This window comes from Schistocerca americana, chromosome 7, assembly GCF_021461395.2.
Source record: "Schistocerca americana isolate TAMUIC-IGC-003095 chromosome 7, iqSchAmer2.1, whole genome shotgun sequence".
In the NCBI taxonomy this organism is placed as follows: domain Eukaryota; kingdom Metazoa; phylum Arthropoda; class Insecta; order Orthoptera; family Acrididae; genus Schistocerca; species Schistocerca americana.
This window is the reverse complement of record NC_060125.1, coordinates 271,480,555-271,504,574: the sequence shown is the minus strand read 5'-3', so window position 1 is coordinate 271,504,574 and position 24,020 is coordinate 271,480,555. Positions and strand designations below refer to the sequence as shown.

Genomic DNA, 24,020 nt, shown 5'->3' with positions numbered 1-24,020 from the left:
TTCTGTTACCGCTTCTGGGAATCAAGCACTTTTTAAAATGTTTCCCAAACGATACTGTTGATTAAGTTTTTCGACTACGACTCGTGATCAGAGGAAATATAAGGCAAATCAGTCATATCCTGACCTTCACTGACTTCCATTGTCGCCACTCACACGTTTATGTGAGTGCCGCTTCTTCTACCGAAACCTATCCCACACAGAAAACAGTTTTGCACTGCTGTGTATACGGAGGTACGAAAATATTTTGCACAGCGTGTTCCCGTGGTGATGCTGCTCACTTTCAAGGATGATGCTTAACGGCATGTCGCAAGGAGCTGAAATGGGATGTCTTATAAGAGACGAGGGAGTATGTCCCGCAGAAGTACGGTGTACGATGGTGCTACTAATCGGAAAGGAGTCTGACACCACGCAACTATTAACCAGTCACTGCCTACATACGGCTAAGAGTTCGCCGAAAACCTGTGTTGGCCGATCTTCACAGTTGTAATGGGGCAGCACGTACCTGAATACTAAAACTATTGGAGATGTCGTCTCTGGAGAAATCTGTTTCACCCGAGAAAAGTTCTAATGCAGGAAACTGAGACACTGGAGAATCCTTTGGGTCTATAGGGCGAAAGGTCCGATGTTACGAGGAGAAAAATGTGGCATTTTCCGAGAATGGGAAGTCGCTGCTGTTCTTGCATTTCCTTTTTACACAGCGCTGTATGCAATTCCCAGTCAACGTTCAACCGATAGCATAGATTCCAGTGTCCCCATGCAAGTGAACAATTCTGTTTCTTTCGAATCTAGAAGCCTTGAATATCATTATCATGTGTGTGTGTGTGTGTGTGTGTGTGTGTGTGTGTGTGTGTGTGCGTGTGTGTGTGTGTGTGTGTGTGTGTGTGTGATGTGGTGTTTTCTCTTTCGGACATGTCCGAAAGAATAGACGCAATTTTGACCCAACAGCCACTATGAATGAAGACACAAAGGAACAACGGACATTGGCTGCGAGCGGGGAGTGATTTAACTCTCCACATTGATTTGGATCAATGTCCGCTCACAGCCCATGTCTACAATTCCTTTGTGTCTTATTTCATAGTGGATGCATACGTACAATTACAGAGGCTGAACAGGGGACTTAGTAGATCAAGTTTTACATAACAACATATGTACAGAAACGACATCAAACGACGCTACAGATCGTCGGAGTTATAGGCGCTGGCGCATTTCCGTGATGCTACCAACTTTCTAGGATGATGTGGAAGGCTAAATGTATCAACTAGAGGTAAGGATCCCTTGTGCCGGAAGCGAAGGAGTCCAAAGTCATAACCGAATATCTTTCTGATAGTGAAATGCATGTACCGGTACTGTTGTTGTTAAGATTGTAGGGGAGGCTACTTTTAGAGGCGGTAGTATGGACAAAAACAAGAAAAAATATCCAGTGAACATGGGCTCCAAAATGAATGTCTGAGGAGCTATGAACATTTGTTTATCTTCCCTACTGCTATACGCATCTCCCTGTTGGCCAAATGCTCAAAGCTTTTAAGGGATGCATTTGAGAACCCTTGTTTACTGGGCTTTTTCCTTTTTTTTACTCCATACTACTACCTCTGAAAGTTGCCTACACTACAATCTTAGCGAGATCAATACCAGTAAATGTATTCCACAGTCAAAAGTATCTGGACGGTTTTCTCTTATAGTTTTTGAATCGTTGTTTTCCGGTACAGGGACCCTTACCTCAGACTGATACATTAATCCTTCTCGATCATCCTGGAAAGTTTGTAACGCCATCACGGAATCACCCTGTATATACATACACCTATAGGCGCCAGTGCCTATAACTTCGTCGCTCTGTAGCGTCCTTGGACGACTTTACCGTACATGGTTTCTTATGCAGAGCTTCATCTACTAAGTCCCCTCTACAAGCTCTAGAAGCGTGTAACATAAATTGTGAAGCACCCTTTACATACTTCAGGCGAGGCGTCTAATGACCTTTCAAGTGCAAATGCACACCAGGGTCGAACTCTTATGGGAATCGGTGCAATGCCATTAATAATGATAATAGGCAAGGGGCACTACATTAGTACTGTGGTGGTAAGTTGAGAACTTGCAAGGATAGTCCGTACACTTGCTGCGATGACTATGTCGGGATGGTGCAGTGGTCATCGCATCTACTTCATAAGCAGCACACCCGCGTTTGAATCCCAGTTCGGCTCAAATTTTCAACTTTCACCATTGAATTAAATCAATGCACGCTCGCTGCCAGTGTCTGAATTATTAGTTTATGTTTTGGGCAGTCTAGACAGAAGTAACAGAGAACAGGTCAAATGGTGTGGCATAATGTTTTTATGACACACACGGGGTAGTCATAAAGCGTTAATTATCAAGTCGAAAGAAAATCAGTATTTGAAATTTATTTTGTGTCTATTTGTAGGTATACGTATGCCTGCACTACGATACACATTGAAATCAGCGTGACACCCTACAGTAGCAAGACGCTGCAGGAGACAAAACGATTTGCCACAGCACAGTGACAAAGTAGACAATCTTATGGTGGTACGTTTTCTATATTTAAAGAGCAACAACGCAGGAAAAGTTCATGTTGAATAAATTTGGCGGCCATAATCCACCATCAGATGACTCAGCACCAATGCGAAATGTAGATATGTGCTGTAGGGAGAGTACGCGGAAACTTTAAGTCGTGACTTGCATTTCTAGCAGGAAATAATAAGTGCTTCCTTTTACTACAAGTAACGTACTATCAGAGGCGTACTGAAAAATACGCTCGTTAGTAACTGGGCGTCTGTCAGAAACCAAAGTGAAAGGATTTGTGCATGATGATAGATAATTGTTTCGAAACCACTTTTGTTTGCAATCATAATCACAAAAAAATTTGATCAGCAATATTCAGTTCCAACAGTTACACCTTCTTCAGATAGCCCGTCTGTACGTTGCCCTCTTAAAGCTAATGATTGCTCTCGCGATATCATATTTTGTAGGGTACCGGCAATCTCAAAAGTAGAGGCTATTGAAGTTCAGTCTCTCCAAAGAAGCTGATCATACGTCGCAAAGTTGACTGTCTAGAACGGAACTGAGTGCAAATAATGTTATTTAGCACTGTGAAAGAATTTAGAAAAATATATATAGTTTGGATGTGCTTACTATCTCGAGAAGACTGATAATATTGAAAATATATGGCCATTGTTGTAGCCTCCAAGAACTGTGATTTCATCCTTGTGGAAGACAGATTGCAGCGTCATAACAGTCATATGGCTTCAAATGGCTCTGAGCACTGTGGGACTTAACTTCTGAGGTCATCAGTCCCGTAGAACTTAGAACTACTTAAAGCTAACTAAGCTAAGGACATCACACACATCCATGCCCGAGGCAGGATTCGAACCTGTGACCGTAGCGGTCGCGCGGTTCCACACTGTAGCGCCTGGAACCGCTCGCCACCCCGGGCAGCTAACAGTCATATGCGTTAAAGGCTTATCTCTTGAATCTTACTTGATACTTCATGTTTAATCAAGAATACTTAACTATAGAACAGCAGTCCAAACAAAATAATGTAATTGATGACCGTCTGCAAGTTTTTCTGTTGAATCTGTTTACATTTTTTTCGAGTGTGTGACTTCGCTAGATGGCTCGTTTTGCTGAGTACATCAGGAACAAAACCTGTCGTTCAAAGTCGAGACGTTCTAGTGGGACAGAATTCAACATCCATTGCCGTTGACTTTCAGCTGTTGACACGATTCATTCACAAAAAATCATAAGAAATAAGGTCCGAAATGGACGAACAAATGAGAAGGACTGTTTATGACACAGTCACGTCTGGACAGTACTGGATTCGATTATGTCCCCATCAGTTGAATCTTAATGGCCTGCCACTGGTATACATTTGGTTACTCACCCCTAATGTAGTCGATCTCTTCCTGTGTGAAGGTTGAAGAAATAAGGTCCGAAATGGACGAACAAATGAGAAGGACTGTTTATGACACAGTCACGTCTGGACAGTACTGGATTCGATTATGTCCCCATCAGTTGAATCTTAATGGCCTGCCACTGGTATACATTTGGTTACTCACCCCTAATGTAGTCGATCTCTTCTTGTGTGAAGGTTGGTAGCCTTGATCGGGGCCGTCCCTCAGCCTCACTATTGGCATCCACTTGTTGTCGCACCACAGCAGGGTAATCCCCATCCTGAGTGTAAATAGGATGAGCGAAGATCCCCACCTGCAGAACGGTTTTCCACACAGTCATTCGTGTCCTATATGTAGGTCTTATTTGTCACGTGGTTAGTGTCAGTTGCGCTCTCCAACGAGCAATGCACTGAAAAGTTACAGGAGCTACAACTGGGTACAGCAGAGCTACAATACCCACCTGAAACTGTCGTGCTCTTTCAGCAGCCTCTGCATCCTCTGTCTAGTTAGTGGTTCAAGTCCATCTATTTCAAAAGTAATTCCCACAATACCTGTAAAATGTATGAGAACAACCCTTACAGTTGGTTAGATAAGGCAGATCAGAAACAGACGTACATCATAAACTGTAGTGTAATGTTATATGAAAGGTAAGTTATTTAGAACATAATGTATAGTAATTGAAATGGTACACAAAATAATATCGAGTGTCTAGAGACTATAAAGTGCTCTGACATTAGAAAATATATTTGATGCCATTTGCAACATGGAAACAATGTAGTCTTTTGTATTTATTTCCAAATAGTTACCAAAACTTTTATGTCCTTGTATGAACTGTTAAGTGGTAAATAAAAAAAAGCTGAATAAGTAAGACAATACTTATATATATTCGATTTACGCTTCAGAAGAGCGCATCACAACTGTCACTGTATAATTCAAAAGAGTGTGATATAGACTTAAATTCGAAAACTAAAAGAACTCGAAATGTTCTGTTCCACTTAAATCACCTAGTACATAATGGCATTTCACTTTTTCTAGATTATCGTTACTGACACTGTCAGCATTGTGTGGTGTTGCATATAAAGAAAAATTTACTCAATCCAAACTGTTATAGCACCTGCTAAATTATTGACATTACCTCTTACCTTTCACATATTTGAGAATTAAATTTGTGTTATGCGCGGAAAGAAAACACGAATGTAGCTGTCTCTCATATTCAGTGATAGATCACTGGAATACATTAAGGAAAGGCAGAGGGCCTTGAAACGACTCTACGGCATCTACGAGTTTGCAGACTTCCGGAGGGAATTAGTACTTGTTACACATACGCCAAGGAAAGCCGTTTGCTTTTAGGTTGCTAGAAGCCTAATGAACCACATGCAAACTTTTGACTACTTCTGAAATATCCGGCATACACGAATTTTATTGCCATGATATCAACATGAGCTCATTATCATCTTCCTAAAGCTACTGAAGCACGATTCTGTCCTTAATTCACTGAAAGTTATCCTTCTGGAAGTCACCACCACCATTGGGCCAAATCAAGCGGCAAGAGATGCACGTGATGCTCAAAAATTTTAACGTCTTTTTAGCTATCATTGGGCCTTAGATTACTTCGACATCTCCACAGGAAGCCCAGGTGACTGTCCTTCAAAGCGGGATACTACGCCTAATGGCCTCTGTCCATGCTGCAGTGCACATCCGTGATTGGTGGTTGGCACTTGAAATCCCCAAACAAACTGAGGACAATAAAGGAGACCTTGAAGATGTGGCAGTCTTCCCTTCGCTCTTCTCGCGGTAAATCTACTGTCCGTTGTCAGCTGTGCATGGTACAAATTTGGCTGAGCCACGGCCACATTCTTCGACTTCAGGATCCACCTTACTGCAATGTGGTGCTCGCCTGACGGTAGCCCACATCCTACTAGACTGCCCAAATGTGGTTGCTTCGCGTCGGTCTCGTAACGTTCTTGACACATTGCCTCTAGTTTTATCAGACGACGTCAAAGCAGCTGACCTGGTCTTACGTTTCACCTGCGAAGGTGGTTCCTACTGGTTTTTGTGAGGTATGGCACTTTGGACACGATGACCGAGTGAGGAGTTGATGGGGCACCCCTCGCCTGCTCTGGCCCACGGGACTCACGGCGGCCCTTGCTCGGTGGTCTGGCTGAACCCCTAACGTTTCCACTTTTTTGTTATCCTTAGTCATTTATATTTCTCGTTTTCAATTTTTGTTACCTATTTTTGTCATCCAGCCTGTGCTGCTCGGTTTATTCGAGTAATGAACGGTGAGCTGGTGTTGGTGGGATGCAGAGGGTGCATCTCCCACAGCATACCATGCTCTGGGGACATCCAACTGCATTCTGGACAGAGTGGCTCAACCGCCTTACATCCCCTCCTTCTGTGTCATGATTTTATCTCTGTATTGTTGTGTCTTGCTTACAGTGAGGCTCCTCAGGATTTTTCTTTTGTATCCTTCATCTGAGGATTATTCCTGGTTCTGATACATACAGGGTGAAGGGACTAATGACCACGTAATTTGGTCACTTTAACTCCAACAATCAACAAACCAAACAACAGTACATGTTTCGAGCAGCTGTTTGCGATGGTGAGGGTCCATCTAGACACGACAATTGACCTTGTGTAACAAGAAAGGAGTGTCCAGGATTACCTCTTGCAATTATGTTGTTTAAAGTAAAGTAAAGATCTAAGTCTTCCTACATCTCAAGACGTTCACTCTTGACGATAGCTCGAGTTCACTGAAGATTTTCTTGATGCAGCAAACTGCAGGGTTTTCAGCTTCTACCCTTATCAGCACAATTTTGGTGATCTCAGTGAGCTTCAGATTTAACAGTTCATCAGTTGCCTCTTTAATGTTATGGAAATTATAGCATTCCAATTTAATACATGTAAAGGCTTACCCAAAGTTTTGCAGATCTGATGACATCACCTAAGTCATCTGGTATGTTCGCCCTTATGATGCTCTTGCTATTGCCTATAATACGAAAAAAACTTTATAGTCCGGGTAGCCACACCCAGAATCTATAATTTTGAAGGTAAAACAGCTTCAGATATACAAGTACGTTAAACCATGACTGGTTTCACAGCATTTTAGGTGCATCATCAAATGTAGTCTGTACGAGGTAACAGACAGAAAGTTATGTAAGGCAATAAAATGTAACTAAAATGAAAAGATATAGTGCATGAAGATATTCACAAAATTATGTTCTAATCGAGAAAAGAAAATAGGATGGCCAAGCGTTGATAGTAATTTTACCCTAAGTAGCAGACGTTAGTTATAAATTAGCCTAAAACAACATAGTACCCTCTCTTGGTACCTAGAAAGAGCAAAAACTAAAATGAGAACTAACTAATAACAAACTGTCCGGTAGGTAAAATACTACTAAATTTCACTCACTGCAAGTATCAGTATGTGGGGAGCTAACGGGTTCCCACATACCGAAAAAGTGATCAAAAACCGCTAGTATTAGATCATTTACGGGAGTATGTAAAATTAAGCATCGTCGATCCCTCATTTACCTAAAAAGGATTGAAAAACATTATGCTAAAATCAGTTATTGAATCTCAAATTGTGGATCATTCACCAAAAAATCCAACATAAAGCTGATATTAGCTAATCATGAAACTGTCACTAAGTTAAACAACAGCGCAATTGGCAGAAAGAAGCGATTACAGCCAGGAAGCGTGAAGCTGCACTCACCAGAACAAGCGCGCCCACTGGATGTGTTCTGACAGGCGGAGTCTCGAGACGGACCTGGGGAAGCGCCATGTAGCGACATGGAGAGAAAGTTCACGTCGAACGCTTATGTGCATCCGCGGATAGCTAGACATGTAGAGCGACAACTGGGCTGGCTGACCAATTATAATGTGCTAATAACTGACGTAAATTCTTAAAAACCATTGTTGGTGTAAATTTCGCCCAGAAAAGCAGCTCGTTAGTAATATTAAAACTTCTAAACTATATCACATAACGATAATTTACAAAAAAGTTAAGTTCTAGACTAGTGTCATGCCCTTTACAGGAATCGTGCTTGATTTAAAATCCAGTATGAGGCAGGAAAACTCATTACATACGGAAATTTAAAAGTGTATTTAAAAAATAACACTAAAAACGCAATAAAGCGGTTACTATACATAAACTCACCGATGTAAGACTGTAGAGCGATTCGATGAAAGTAAATAAATTCTACCGCATGAAGTATCGATCCACCAAAAAATATGATACCAAAACTAGGATTACAATTTAGGAGACTTTGTGCTGCGTAACCATATTCTCTCTCAACAAAATGTCTTGTACCCAACTTAGCACACACACCATCTACGCATGTTGGTGTGAATTCCTTAAAAGGCCCATGACACTTGGTCCGATTGATATGTAATGCGCGTTGATACTTTGCATCTATATATGTGAAAGACTACAACCTATTGGTTATGAACTGCAGATTAAAACTGAAGAAACTGCAAAAAGGTGGGAATTTAAGGAGATGGGCCCTGGATAAACTGACTAAACCAGAGGTTGTACAGTGTTTCAGGGAGAGCATAAGGGAACAATTGACAGCAGCGGGGGAAAGAAGTACAGTAGAAGAAGAATGGGTAGCTCTGAGGGATGAAGTAGTGAAGGCAGCAGAGGATCAAGTAGGTAAAAAGACGAGGGCTAGTAGAAATCCTTGGGTAACGGAAGATATTTTGAATTTCGTTGATGAAAGGAGAAAATACAAAAATGAAGCAGGCAAAAAGGAATACAAACGCCTCAAAAATGAGATCGACAGGAAGTGCAAAATGGCTAAGCAGGCATGGCTAGGGAACAAATGTAAGGATGTAGAGCCTTATCTCACTAGGGGTAAGATAGATACTGCCTACAGGAAAATTAAAGAGACGTTTGGAGAAAATAGAACCACTTGTATGAATATCAGTTCTTACCAAAGAAGGGAAAGCAGAAAGATGGAAGGAGTATATAGAGCGTCTATACAAGGGCGATGTACTTGAGAAAAATATTGTAGAAATTGAAGAGAATGTAGATGAAGATGAAATGGGATATACGATACTGCATGACAGAGCACTGAAAGACCTGAGCCAAAACAAGGCCCCGGGAGTAGACAACATTCCATGAGAACTACTGACGGCCTTGGGAGAGCCAGTCCTGACAAAACTCTACCATCTGGTGAGCAAGATGTATGAGACAGGCGAAGTACCCTCGGACTTCAAGAAGAGTATAATAATTCCAATCGCAAAGAAAGCAGGTGTTGACAGATGTGAAAATTACCGAACTATCAGTTTAATAAGTCACAGCTGCCAAATACTAACACGAATTCCTTACAGACGAATGAGAAAACTGGTAGAAGCCGACATCGGGGAAGATCAGTTTGCATTCCCTAGAAATATTGGAACACGTGAGGCAATACTGACCTTACGACTTATCTTACAAGGGAACCTCCCCATCGCACCCCCCTCAGATTTAGTTATAAGTTGGCACAGTGGATAGGGCTTGAAAAACTGAACACAGATCAATCGAGAAAACAGGAAGAAGTTGTGTGGAACTGTGAAAAAAATTACTAAAATATACAAACTGAGTATTCCATGCGCAAGATAGGCAACATCAAGGAAACTACGTGCACAGGAGCGCCGTGGTCCCGTGGTTAGCGTGAGTAGCTGCGGAACGAAAGGTTCTAGGTTCAAGTCTTCCCACGAGTGAGAAGTTTAATTTCTTTATTTTCGCAAAGTTATGATCTGTCCGTTCGTTCATTGACGTCTCTGTTCACTGTAATAAATTTAGTGTCTGTGTTTTGCGACCGCACCGCAAAACCGTGCGATTAGTAGACGAAAGGACGTGACTCTCCAATGGGAACCGAAAACATTTGATCGCAAGGTCATAGGTCAACCGATTCCTTCACAAGAAAACACGTCTGCTATATTCTGTACGACACTGGTGACGGCATGTGCGTCACATGACAGGAATATGTTGTCGACCCACCTAACTCGTACACTTAGCGAAAGGGTAAAAAGATTCTTCTACCTTGCCGATTTAGGTTTTCTTGTGGATGTGATAATCACTCCCAAAAAAGTGATGAAAACATAAGAGTTTGTCACATAAACTGAAAATAAAAAATTAAACTTTTCACTCGAGTGAAGACTTGAACCTAGGACCTCTTGCTCCGGAGCTGTCCTCGCTAATCACGGGACCACGGCGCTCCTGCACTCACGGTGTCCTTAATGTTGCCTATCTTTGGATGGACTACTCAGTTTGTATATTTTACTAATTTTTTTCATAGTTCCACACAACTTCTTCCTGTTTTCTCGATTGATCTGTGTTCAGTTTTTCAAGGCCTATCCACTGTGCCATCTTATAACTAAATCTGAGGTGGGTGAGATGGGGAGGTTCCCTTGTTAGAAGAAAGATTAAGGAAAGGCAAACCTACGTTTCTAGCATTTGTAGACTTAGAGAAAGCTTTTGACAATGTTGACTGGAATACTCTCTTCCAAATTCTAAATGTGGCAGGGGTAAGATACAGGGAGCGAAAGGCTATTTACAATTAGTACAGAAACTAGATGGCAGTTATGAAAGGGAAGCAGTGGTTGGGAAGTGAGTGAGACAGGGTTGTAGCCTCTCCCCGATGTTATTCAATCTGTATATTGAGCAAGCAGTAGAGGAAAAAAAAGAAAAATTCGGAATAGGTATTAAAATCCATGGAGAAGAAATAAAAACTTTGACGTTTGCCGATAACATTGTAATTCTGTCAGAGACAGCAAAGGACTTGGAAGAGCTGTTGAACGGAATGGACAGTGTCTTGAAAGGAGGATATAAGATGAACATCAACAAAAGCAAAACGAAGATAATGGAATGTAGTTGAATTAAGTCGGGTGATGCTGAGTGAATTAGATTAGGAAATGAGACACTTAAAGCAGTAAAGGAGTTTTGCTATTTGGGGAGCATAATAACTGATGATGGTCGAAGTAGAGAGGATATAAAATGTAGACTGGCAATGGCAAGGAAAGCGTTTCTGAAGAAGAGAAATTTGTTAATATCGAGTATAGATTTAAGTGTCAGGAAGTCGTTTCTGAAAGTATTTGTATGGAGTGTAGCCATGTATGGAAGTGAAACATGGACGATAAATAGTTTGGACAGGAAGAGAATAGAAGCTTTCGAAATGTGGTGCTACAGAAGAATGCTGAAATTAGATGGGTAGATCACATAACTAAAGAGGAGGTATTGAATAGAATTGGGGAGAAGAGGAGTTCGTTGCACAACTTGACGAGAAGAAGGGACCAGTTGGTAGGACATGTTCTGAGGCATCAAGGGATCACAAATTTAGCGTTGGAGGGCAGCATGGAGGGTAAAAATCGTAGAGGGAGACCAAGAGATGAATACACTAAGCAGATTCAGAAGGATGTAGGTTGCAGTAGGTACTGGGAGATGAAGAAACTTGAACAGGATAGGGTAGCATGGAGAGCTGCATCAAACCAGTCTCAGGACTGAAGACCACAACAACATGTGAAAATATATATTTCGACCAAAATTACACTTGGCCCCTTTGATACTTCAACGCTTCTAATGATGATTTCGTTGGGTCAAACGGAAACGTTAGTTTTGGAGCTCAGTTTTCAACAATTTACACTGATAATTATGCTCCGAATCCCTTACACATGAACAAGTATTGCACTCCGTCGTCATATCTGCCACAGATCGTGCCTGTTCTGTTTTAAAGAGAGGAGAACCCTCTGACGTCCATATTAGATGATGATGCACGAACGTCCACCAACTTGCTGTCTACTCGAGTGTTCACTAACGTTCAGCCACTTTCCATAGATGTTCATGAAAGCTACAAGTCCACAGCCGAGCAGATTCACGTTTACGAGCTGTTTGTTCCCAGGCGCCACGTCATAAAATTCTTTCCCTCGTACAAGTCACTTGAATATATCAGTGGCTTTCTCCGCTTGTGGCCCTCATCGGCGCTGGAATTATTCCCTAATCATCTCTGATCTACTTTCATGTATCCCTTTGTCGCATCATTTGCCGCAACGCCACCAATCGATATTCAGAATTGGGTGGGCAGTGGTCTCAATGTTTTGGTTCATATGTCTGTTTATCTGACTGAACTGTAATAAGCACGAGGAATGCCCTACATGTTGTCACGAGACACTGACCGTTCTGCGAGGCTCTGTACTGTTCGTTGTACAGGTGCCAGACCCGTGCGTGGGCTTTGATGACCGTGTGTATTGCCAGGTAGTCGCCGATGCCCGATGCTGGCTGAGCGGGGGCCACTTCGTTCACCGCGTAGCCGTTTACGAAACCAGCTGGAGCATTGATTGTGATCCACCATTTCACCTACGGAATAATAACCCGTAATTATGCTTACAGGTAACGTGAACGTGAGACAAGGCTGTAAGTACTTTCAAACATTAACTTACCCTGACTCAAAAGTTTTCGAACAGTATCCTGGCGTATTCAACGAAGTAGTCGACCAGCAACTCGTTGGACCAGCCTCCGATGTACTGCAGTGCTTGCGGTAGGTCCCAGTGGTACATTGTTACCTGCAGACGATGTACAACAGTGTCAAACTTTGTGATTCGGGATAGAGAAAATATTTTTGGTGAAGCAATTAGAGCCACGTGATTATGCCTTAAGATGTTCTGGGCGGCTGAAAAGTGAGGCAAACTGGTGTTTCTTTCAAGATTTCTGTTATTTTTGTTTGGTGACTGGTATTTAACGGATTTATGATGATTCTTACCTGATACTATAATCACAAAGAGAGTACTGACTTTGATAAGGAACAGATCAACTCTGTAATTGTCGCAGAGTTTGAACTTAAACGCAAAGTTGAGCAGACAGCAAGAACGATCAAAGTATCCTATCTGTACAATGAATGGCGGCCAAACATTACGTTGACGTGCGGGAAACGTGTTTGCTTCGTCATCAGGTTTGTCCAAGGTATTCATATCTGGCTGGAATGGTAATTCTGTGCTGCACTGCTTCATATATAGCTTGATATGTTAATTACAGTTGTTCCTACAGTAAAAACTCCAAGATGACGTTGGATCCTGTCTTCATTGTATATTTTTCAGCATCCATTAAGTATGTGGATCAACGGGAAAATACGATTCCAAGCACTAAACTGCTGAAAATCTATGTAGTGAAGCAGAAAAAGCAGCAACTGTGTGAAAGAGAAACGGTTGGTTACTTGGAGTCGGATATTATCTGTGGTCTTACCAATAGGTCATTAAAGTGTACAATGTGAGTAGGAATACAATGGCGACCCTAGAACAGATTTATGCTTCGACCTTTTGTTGCCTTTATGCACGGGCAGGGGTCAATGTCGTTTACCGCTGACCTAGACTCGTCCTTATCAATGACATCATCAATCAATAAAATCAATCGATCAAAAAGTAAGTAAAGTAAGTTTCAAAAATCCAACTAGCTCAATCTTCCTTTATACACATCCACAGCCCTTCTCCTCTCACCAACGCATCAGAGCATAGTTTTAAAACGATATGAAAAGTCCAGTCAGAAAGTAGGTTCCATAAATAAATTTAAAAAAATATCCAAGGGAGGAGCTAGTACAACTAGGCTTGATACTCCATGCCCCGTCCCTCTCCTATTGCCAACCAATCAGAGCACAGTACTAAAAGCATCGGTAAAGAGGCACAAATTTGAAATATTTTCGAGATATTTACATAAAACCGCATAAAGACACTTTGCATAATGTAACACCTTTCTTCCTCTATTCTCCAGTCTGAACTTAGTATTTTAACTGTCATTAAAATGAGTCAGTGACAGTGAGACATAATCATCGGTGTGCTCTAAACAATTACAAATATTTATCAAAAATATTACCTTTGAACGATTTTCATGTCTAAAATACCGTAATCATGCTAAAAATGTTCATTATTGACTTCAATAAATTGTCTCTCAAATGGCTCATCAGTCACATCAGTAAATTTCATCAAAAATGATATAACATTCGCTTTGGAATACTGAAACTAGTAGCTAACATATACTACATAGATAATTAAACATCAGCATTGGCTTATAAAATGTAACTAACGAACTGGTAACACATAGTTGCTGAAGACGTGTTTCACTTTAAACATAGCAGTACCAACGTATTTTCCTGTAACGTGTTACACCAAGACGATGGATGGCCGGGTACATTACTCCCATACAAAAAATTTAAAAGTAGAAATATCGTTCATTTGCTATTAATTTTATTTAGAACACGCTTTTCAAATAGGTACTAATGCACAATTATGGTCCACAGCATGAAAATATTTTAAGCAAAGTCTTAGCAAAACCAATGCATTTCGTCTAATGTGTACATCAGGGAGAGAGGTGCGTCATGGCCAGCGCTAAAATTTTTAACTATTCAAGACATACAAGCATAAGAAAGACCCTGAACATGAAAATGTGAATGTAAACTATCACATTCCTTACTAAAACATAAATTTTCGGGTTAAATTTTGCTGATGATTTCAAGCAGTTACAGAATCTGGTACAAAAAACCATTAAAAACAATAAATATTTTTTCAGAATTTCAAAATATAAGTCACATGACTAGATTACAATAATTTCAAAAGGTGGCCATGAATGTCAACTGGGTACTCGTGGGTACTCGTGGAATACAGTTATCTCTTAGTTTATGTGCCATTCCTTACTGACACCAACAGATGTCTGTACTGATAATCAAATTAAAATTTCGAGCTACGTACCACGAATTGTGTGTGGCACAGCACAAACTTAAATAAATTATTTTCCATACTCATGATACTTATCAAATGTCACAATATTTTTTTAAGTCTGTAAAAATGCATTAACAGAGAAAGAAAGTAAAATGTTTACATTAAACTACTGTCAAGAACATGACTATAAACTCTAACCTAAGTTCTCCAACGTTATTTATTCTGCAGTGGACATTTTGCAGATAGCATGCATTCATGGTCAAGGAAGTTTGTGTGCTAAAACTGGAGGAGAGTTAATCTAAGACTGCTAGTATAAAAAGGAGAATTCTACTAACAATAATGGTATATTTTTGTAGTTAAGAATGTAAAAACATATACGTTAAGTATCCATAATATTTGTCAAATCCGCTTTTTGAGACTGATTTTATTGCAACAAATGTGCTTTTAGTGTAGCTAAACTAGGCACCTGACACACAGTACATGAGGAAAGGGAATAAACGCATATAATGCAAACAGAAAAGTAACTGATTGGAAAGAAAAGCACTCCTATGTTTTCTTGGAAACAAATACTAAACACGGAAGCGTTGTCAAAAGCCCTTAAAGTCACTTGCTGTTTCGATGACCAAGCTGTTGCTGCTTTTGGGAAAACAATCAATATTAGCTGCGTCATTCGCAGAAATTAGCTTGTTTTGGTTCTGACATGTAGTTCTACAAAATCTTTACTCTTCCCAAGAGCCACAGACAAACACTTCAGAAACCCCAGAGTATATTTAAGGCAAGGATCGTCCATTTATTTCCAACATTTCAAGGCTCCAACGCAATGGAAACACGCAGTTTGATCTTCAGTACGAGTGCAAAAGAATTCAGCTTCACGTTTTTGGCCTGGACGCTGTCTGATAGCTGAGGACGAATCAATGAACGATGCTAATCTCACCTCATATATCTTTTATACAGGATGTGCTAACCTTATGTAGGTGTGAATGTTTCACACATTATGCGTTGAATAGGAACACTGCGTTGGTTCAGGAGGTGAATGTGTGTGTTTATTTCCATTCCAGGTGAGGATGCATCCCATATCATGTGTTGAACTGCACACTGGTGAAACGATAGCAGCAGTTTGTATTCAGTTATAGATAAGCTTTTCCCCATACTTGGCAAATTATGACATGCTTGGAGATTACATCAGTGTGCATGAGTATATATCAACAAGTCTAAAATAATGCTGACTTAGCAAGCTGAGAAATGTTCTGACACGCTATGACAAGCAAACTCAAGTTGTGGCTGGCCAAATCTTGTTCCCACATTGCTGTGGGTGTCAGCTATTGGAGGGATTGTATTCCACCTGTCACATATTGTTACCTGGGCAACTTATTGCTGTGTAAATGACACATTTATTGTGATGTAACAGATGTGGAAATATTATTTGTAGTAGTATTCCTCAGCTAAGTATGCAAGTGGTGGGGAGTGGACTTCCAAAAAATTTCTAACCTCACATAAAAAACCAGGAGCGGATTTTGTCCTGGAATTTCTTTTCTCCATCAGTTTCCCATTGTGCAGCCTCCTCTTTATCATTCTGATTTCCAGGAAACATGATCTCAAAGGCATACCTGAGCAGGTTCTTATAGGAGACGTGCTGCCTTAAATTTTGTGTTATGGGCAAATTAATTGCAGCAAACGAGATCAAAACATCAACATTTATTGGAATTATTGTACGAAGTCCTAGAGAATTCTAGAGTAACAATGACTGCATCAACATGTTGTGACATTAAGGAAGAAAGATATACTATCATTGTGTTTGGAAAATAATGCAGTCCACCATGTCACTCACGGTGGCGAGCGCTGTAATCCTCTGTATTTAAAAGGTGTAGTGTGAGCTGCCTTCCCTGTTATTTGGATTTCGAGTGAGTAAGTGTGTTGGTACAGTTCACAATAAGTTGTCTCATACTAATGATTATGCAACATCAAGGTAAGTGCTAAAAATAAAAACAGTCGCGATCTCGATTCCAAATTTTTAATTTGCTAACAATCGATTTCGGCCCTTTTCTCAGACAAGTTGCTAACAAATAAAAAATCTGAAAATCCGATAGAGATTGCTCCTATTTGATTTTTAGTATTTTATACCGACTGCTGTGCTCCAAATACGGAATGATTTCTAACACTTTAAAATCACGGTAAGTCCTAATTTGTATCACAGAGTTATTAATGATTTTAAACGAACAGGGTAATGACAGTCACTACATAAACAGATCCACCCATTATTATGCAGGGAAATCGTTGCCACCCGAGGGGGGATTGGAACCCTCCTAGAGGGAATGATAGAGAGGTAGGGGGAATGGTGGCCACTGAAGGTGGAATGATGGCTACCCAAAGTGAATGGTAGACACATAGCAGGAATGATTAACACCCAGTGAAATGACCATTATAATGCTAGCAGTATTTAGTTTTTTACTTTTCAAATGGGTAGAACTCATGTGATATCATCATTCTCCATCATGTCAGAAAGGTCCATCCTTCCGCTTAAGGGAATTGTGGGCACCACGTTAAACTACCGTCAATGTCCTATTAGTACCACTGATCTTAATGATTAAGATAGGGAAAATATATAGAAGAAAGACAGAGAAAGCTGAATAGACTGCAACAGATTTGAAAAAGGTGAAACCAGCTGTCGTTGAAAGTTTATCGATTTGGAAGGCTAATGTAAACTTTAATTTACTTTGTAGCATAGCGCAGACCAGATTCAGGGGTGGAAATGAAGTACCCAAGCTCACGAAGGAACTGTGTCCATAGGTAGAGATGTTAATGATATGTTAGTCTCAGTTTCAGATTCTAATCCAGCTGTGTCTTACCTTGGATACAAAAAATCTCACCAGGTTCTGTCAGAGGGGAAGATATGATTTAAAAAGCATGCGATTCAACTTCCGATTAGACTCATGTCCCATAGACCAGAATAATCATTCCAAAAGAAGCAAATGTAGATATTAATAATGTATATTTATGAAAACAGAAGTTGGAGAAGAATAACGTGAATACTGTGAGGAAGGTGGGTAATTACAATGATGGAAAAGAGGAAGGTGGTTATTATGACAGTTATGAAGAAGAAGAAGAAGAAGGGAATTATTATGATGACGTTCACAATTGGAAAACTACGTGCAAATATAGACCGGAATAAATTGGTGGAGCAGTTGGTTTTCTCGTTAGTTGTGAAACAGGAAGATTATAATTCGCATGATAATAAAATACTATCTACTGAAGAGGAGCTTCATGAAGCAGGGAACAAAGCATGAAGTTGCGGGAAAAGAAGTTGAATATGATAATTTTAAGGTTCAACTAAGATGGTGACGAGAATATGTAAATATTTTCATAAAATGTTGTCACTCACGACTTCGGTAAATCGTACCTGTAAGTGTTCTAGATGAATGTATTGTTGTGTATATTTTCATTATTTTTATAGACAATTTAGGTGGAAAAATAACTAATTTTCTTGCAAAATGTGTGGAACTTTCTGTTGTTTTTAGCTGTGAGGTCAATTTTGGTGCATTTTAAGCTGTAAGACAAATCTGCAGTAATATTCATATGTGACCAGTTCTTACCTGTTGAGATGAATTTAGTGCATGGCACTTAAATCGAACTACAATCTTCTCAAACCCATAATTTAAGTAGTGCCGAAAAGCAAGCTGCATTTATTTTAATAAATAATGAACATATTTTAGGGGCTGGCATACTTAATTTGAAGTTGCATTCCGCTTGCAAAATTCGTGATATACATACAGTACAACAAAAGATAAATAACTTAACCAAATATTTTTATTTCTGAGGTATTGAACATGCCATTATCTTTGGAGATGCACATCTCTGTCTCTGTCTTTTGTCACTTTGTAAGTGAGAACGTAAAAATCATCTCAGTCTGCTGATTAATTGATGTACCGTAATAAAATACCTTCCCTCCTAAAATCTTATTGCGTGGTGGTGTTTTATTAGATGCTGGTGTGGTTGATTACAGTTTTTTAGAGTGGCATACTTCTGATTGTAGCAGATTCTTCAATCATTTGTAATAATTCGCATGGATTGCATTGCACTGATTTTTTCTAGTGATACAATACCATCACTCTCCTTCGAAGAAGGTAGGTGATGATAATACACACCATCAGATTAAATACACTTTATGTTTTTGTACAGTGTACTAATGTAAGAATTCCACTTAATTGCACTCCTGACGCATTTTTGAGAACATTTCAGAATAATGTGGTGCTCTGTTGTATATTAAACCAAATATAGTATTGGAATAGAACTCTGAATGCTGCCGTTTGTTGGTCAAGACAGGCAACAGGAGCTTAAAACAGTGCTGGATTTTATTTTACGTTTTTTAAATGTTCCACAAAAACTTTTAGAAAGTTTGTGAATACGACTTACTTACATTCTTACTAACTTACCAGAGGCTGAATTCCGTTGGCGAGTAGCTCGTTGATGAGGTTGTTGTAGTAGTCGATACCAGCCTGGTTGATTACGTCGAGGTCACCGGTGGGCAACACACGTGCCCAGGAAATCGAAAATCGGTATACGTTCGCCTGTTCAATCACAAGGTATTGCTGGTCGCAACAGAAAGGTTGGGGGATTGATGGCTTATGTTTGGTTTTTAATTTATGTATTAATGATGATTTCAGTGAGTGGTACATATATTTAAAATTGAAAACACGTACTAGGGCAGTATATTGGACGACGGTCCGGTAGAAGATTGAACAATGTGTCAGGAATAATGGTTATGCGTTGATTAATAGATTTACGTTTTGACTTTAAAAAAAGAAAACTGAAAAAGTGTAACATAAATTCACCTTGAGAATATTCTGTGAACGATTCTGAAGTTAACTGTTTGAATTCTGGAAACCTGCAACTACTATGAAGATTTAGAAGTAGACAACGATAGGCATGACGTATGTGACAAGCCATAAAACCATCTCGCAAATCTTAAACAGATGATTATATACGACAGTGGACATTAAAAATTAAAAGTAGTTCTCTAACTGCCATGACTTTGCTTGTGTTAGTCGAAAGAGCGAGTGGTCTTCTGAACAAATTTCTTGTTCAGTCGGTACCGAGTGACGAGTCATTACGCACTTAATCCTACACAGGCTGTGTATGTATACATAAATTCCTTTGCATTACGTGCGTGACAACTCGTCACCCGGTAGCAGTTGAGTAAGAATGTTTTTTCATGGAACCACGCACTGTTTCGACTAACACAAGCACAGGCATGGCAGTTAGAGAACCAGAACTAAATTGGTGGGACATAGTAACAGGAAATAAACAAGTAAAGAGGGTAAATCACTGAACTTGTTACAGTACAATTTACGTTTCTGGGAAAAATACTCTTTGGTAACAAAATAAGGTATCCGATTACAAAAACGCAATATTTTGCAGAAATATGTAAAATTAAGTGGGAAGACAGGGTATTATGGAATTGGACAATGTGATTATTATTCATACTGTGCTGTGTGAAAGTGAGGGTTTGGTTCTATGAAAGACAAAGGAACGTGCGATGAACAAATGAAAGAAATACGTAAAGGACAGGATTATAGGTGGAAACACAAAGCTCTTTCTCATCACGGATGTAGCATGTTAATGTGATGAATAAAGCTTCTCAGAAATACCTGCAGCCAGACGATTTTGGTGATGGTTGAGTTTTTAAAATTTGCGCCATCACAAAAGGCGAATGGAGGCAGTTATCCCCGAAAGTCTTTAAAAGGTATTAGTTCACACACAGAAGTACAGAAGAAAATTAATAGTTTCCTTACGAGGAATGCATCTCCATCCTTGTATCCAAAGGAATTATATGTACTGTACGAGGGAAGAAGATCAATAGTAAGGACGGCCAAGATAAATGTGAATAAGAACGGAAAACCATGAGTAGCTACACAGCCAACTATGAAGAAAATGGGTATAAGAAAAGCAAGAGTAAACTTTCTTACTTGGTAGCTAATGGAATTAAGGAACAGGTCCACTTTACAGATCTACTAAATACAGATCGAAGTAACGCTACACAATAATAATCGTAATTTGATTGCCTCTTCCCACCTTGTTGCCGTACTCTTTAGCAGACTGCAAATGTAACGATAGCTTAAAATTATATATTACTTGTTGATCTCACAAGCAACTGAATCTTAAAAAAAGAAGTCTGCGGTTTTCATTTTCTCTGCTGTCACGCCATGCATTTGCGTAGGCCTGAAAATCTACAATCCTCAATTTTTCGAACTATTTCAGAGATACTATTGAATCTGTTGACTATAAAATAATCTCTTCACATTTATCATTGGATACACTCATAATAAATTTTTCTCTTCGCCAAAACAAGTTATCTTGCTATTTTAAGGATTATTTTCTCTCCTTCTTACACCTCCAAAGAAATTCTGTGTTCTAAAACCTTTCCGATATGAATGGCTGTCTGGAATTCGTGTCGTATGGAAGCATTTTCTAACTTTTTAAGTTCCTGCCACTAGAACCTTTGTGGCCCACGGCATTCACACGGAAACGTTACGATCGCAGGCTGTCTTGACTAAATGGAATAGCAGTAGCCTTCGATTTATTCGGCTGCCTTTTCTTGCTTTCCTATGTAATTCGTAGTAACACGACAACACAAAAATTTTCCAAATGGCTCTGAGCACTATGGGACTCAACTGATGAGGTCATTAGTCCCCTAGAACTTAGAACTGGTTAAACCTAACTAACCTAAGGGCATTACAAACATCCATGCCCGAGGCAGGATTCGAACCTGCGACCGTAGCGGTCTTGCGGTTCCAGACTGCAGCGCCTTTAACCGCACGGCCACAAAAATTTTCCACAAGCAATTGTCACTAACATGGAACAATCGGAAATGTGACCCACAGAAGAATAGAGTAGGACTGTATCTCCATGTTTCTGGGGATTACGTCAATTCGTATGAAAGTAGCTTTCAAGTATAGCAAAGAAGGACATGTGGATCACTGGTTAAAGCACTCACACGCATATGTGAGGAGTGGGGCTCAAATTTCGCCTCAGATCACAACTGCTTTTTCTGTATTTTGACCTAAATCGATTAACTCGACTTTCAGAAAGTTTTCTTTCCAAGTGACACCGAAGTTATCCCGTTTCATCCTTATCCGTTTTGGATCTTAGCTCCAAGTATAGTGAACTCTTTGTTGACGCAATAATCTCCCTTTCTTTCTTTTTGTATTACCGAATTTTTTTTTACTTTGTTCTTCATTGTCTGTTACAACTGAACTGGTGCTGGAATGATCCTTGTACTTTATTTGAACCCTCTGACTGCTGACTAAGACAAACGTGTTCTTTCTTCTATAGCTCGAAAGGACGCCACATCTGTCAGTAACTGCAGTCTCCCCCGATATTAGATCTTCCAAGTCCTAGTTTTAAATAATTTTCGTGTAATTGAGGTTCACCATTTGATATGCTCTTAGGTGTTTATCCAAACCAAATTATCCCTGAAAATAAACGGACGCCCTATTTTCGCGGAAATATACTATTTCTGTAGTGTTAGAACACTTTGGCAAGCAAATTGGGTAATTAAATATGAGCATTTTGTTATGTCGTATGAGTAGAAGAGAAAATGAAGCAGATGCTGAGTTGAAGTCTGCGTAAGCAGACGTTAGTCTTTTTCGCTTTGGAAACTGTACTTACGTTGAGTGCCCTCAGCATCTGCACGTCCTCCTGGTACTTGTGGTAAGAATCGCAGGCGACGTCCCCAGTGTCTCGTGTGGTGTATTTAGGATGGTTGTGGAAGACGTAGTCCTGAATGCTCTCTCGTTTACCTATGCAAACATGGTATATGACATAACCCGCTAACTATTGTCATGGAAGTTTATTATTGAGTTTATCGTAGAAAAACAACAGCATGGAAGATACTGAAAGCGTATGTTATGGTAGGCAGTAGGTATAATGGCACAAGTTTCAATACACAGTTTTCGTTTGTTCTTTGTTACTTTTCTGCGGAATACAGTTAATGCTTCTAAACTCACCGTCTTCATTCCAGGCTCCTTCGACTTGATACGCGGAGGTTACAGCCCCAAACATAAAGTCGTCAGGGAATCTGTTAGTGGCTGTCTGTGCCGAAGCTACGGCCAAAACAGCCGTAAGGGCGATCAGCAAACTCATGATTGGAAATTTTCAGTGTCTTTGTGTGAGCTGGTGCAAGGCCTATATATGTAATTTAGTTACGCTGTAATTTCGTAAGATGTTGCAAACCACTATCTAGATTATATCTGATTGTTTTATGTTCTCATCATTCAATTGGAGGATTTATTTAGGAATAGACACTGACGTAATGTACAGGTACTTCTCACCGATGTTATCAGAGATGTCTAGAGAAAAATTTCCTGTCTGTGTGGTACGCAATGATATCAGTACAGGCTTTCTTATTTGTTGCGTTTGAATACTCTGGTTTGTTCCACGGGTGTGTTAGCAACAATGGTTCTGGAGAAAAGGAAAGTCGTCATCCATTTCAAGGAAATGACTGATCGCTTAGCTAAACACCAAGTCCAAATTATAAAGACAGAAATTATTAGCATGTTTTGGGACAGTCCTATAAAGGAATAAAATCCTATGAAAAAAAGTCTTCTAACTGAATGAAGAACGATGAAATTCGACAGTTTTCGTTGATTTATTAGATTTTTAAAATGAGTTCCCTTGAAAGAAGTACTAAATTTAGAATGTTTGAAGAACAGCTTTCTGAGCGAAACGTGAAAACAGAACAAACTGAAAGATACTATCAAATGTTTTGTGAAATTATTTGTATAAAAGTAAGAAATGAAATAAATTAGAGGAACATTTGACACACTTTTGAATTATGCTCGAAAATACTCATAGCTAATGGTGGTCAGCTTGAGAATGTACGTCCACTTTGCAGATATTTGATTGATTCTCTACTGAAAAATTTTTGGCACATAAATTGCTGAAACTGTCCGATAGCTCTGAGTTTTTGTGACAGAAATATGTCCAGGCCACACAACAACAGACTGCACTACCAGTTTGCTCCCCCCTCCCTTCCATCTATCCCTCCTACTGTATCACACCCTGGTCGTTGTACATGGGGACCAGAACTGTTTTCTCCACACATGGATGTGAAGCTAAATATTTAGAAAGAAAGATGAAGCAAAACAGTTAATGTACAAAATAAAATACTATGAAAACTTTTTGAATCGGTGTGGGATGATAATAACATGGAATGGACGACATTGGATTAGATTAGACTCAAAAAATTAGATGATTTTCTTGGGTGTGGAACATGTCAGAAAGTATAACATAAAAACATGAAACATTTGAATATAATACTAACTACCCTGATCATTTGTCACGAGATTGTTGAAATAGGTGAATACAATGCGGTAATCTGGAACAGCTAATATTTACAAAAGTAACATGCTGTGAGAATGAGACATTGTTATGCACTAT

General features: G+C 39.6%; 1 protein-coding gene across 1 annotated transcript in view; it reads right to left on the bottom strand.

Moving 5' to 3' along the window:
- LOC124622867 (myrosinase 1-like) overlaps nt 1-22,724 on the bottom strand; it is a 32,913-nt gene extending 10,189 nt beyond the window's left edge. Inside the window, exons 1-5 of the mRNA XM_047148660.1 lie at nt 22,589-22,724; nt 22,251-22,381; nt 19,016-19,078; nt 12,057-12,237; nt 4,360-4,450 (exon numbers count right to left, since the gene is read on the bottom strand). Coding sequence (XP_047004616.1) covers nt 4,360-4,450; nt 12,057-12,237; nt 19,016-19,078; nt 22,251-22,381; nt 22,589-22,724 — 602 coding nt within the window. The remainder of the gene's footprint in view (nt 1-4,359; nt 4,451-12,056; nt 12,238-19,015; nt 19,079-22,250; nt 22,382-22,588) is intronic.
- Between the last annotated feature and the right edge of the window lie 1,296 nt (nt 22,725-24,020).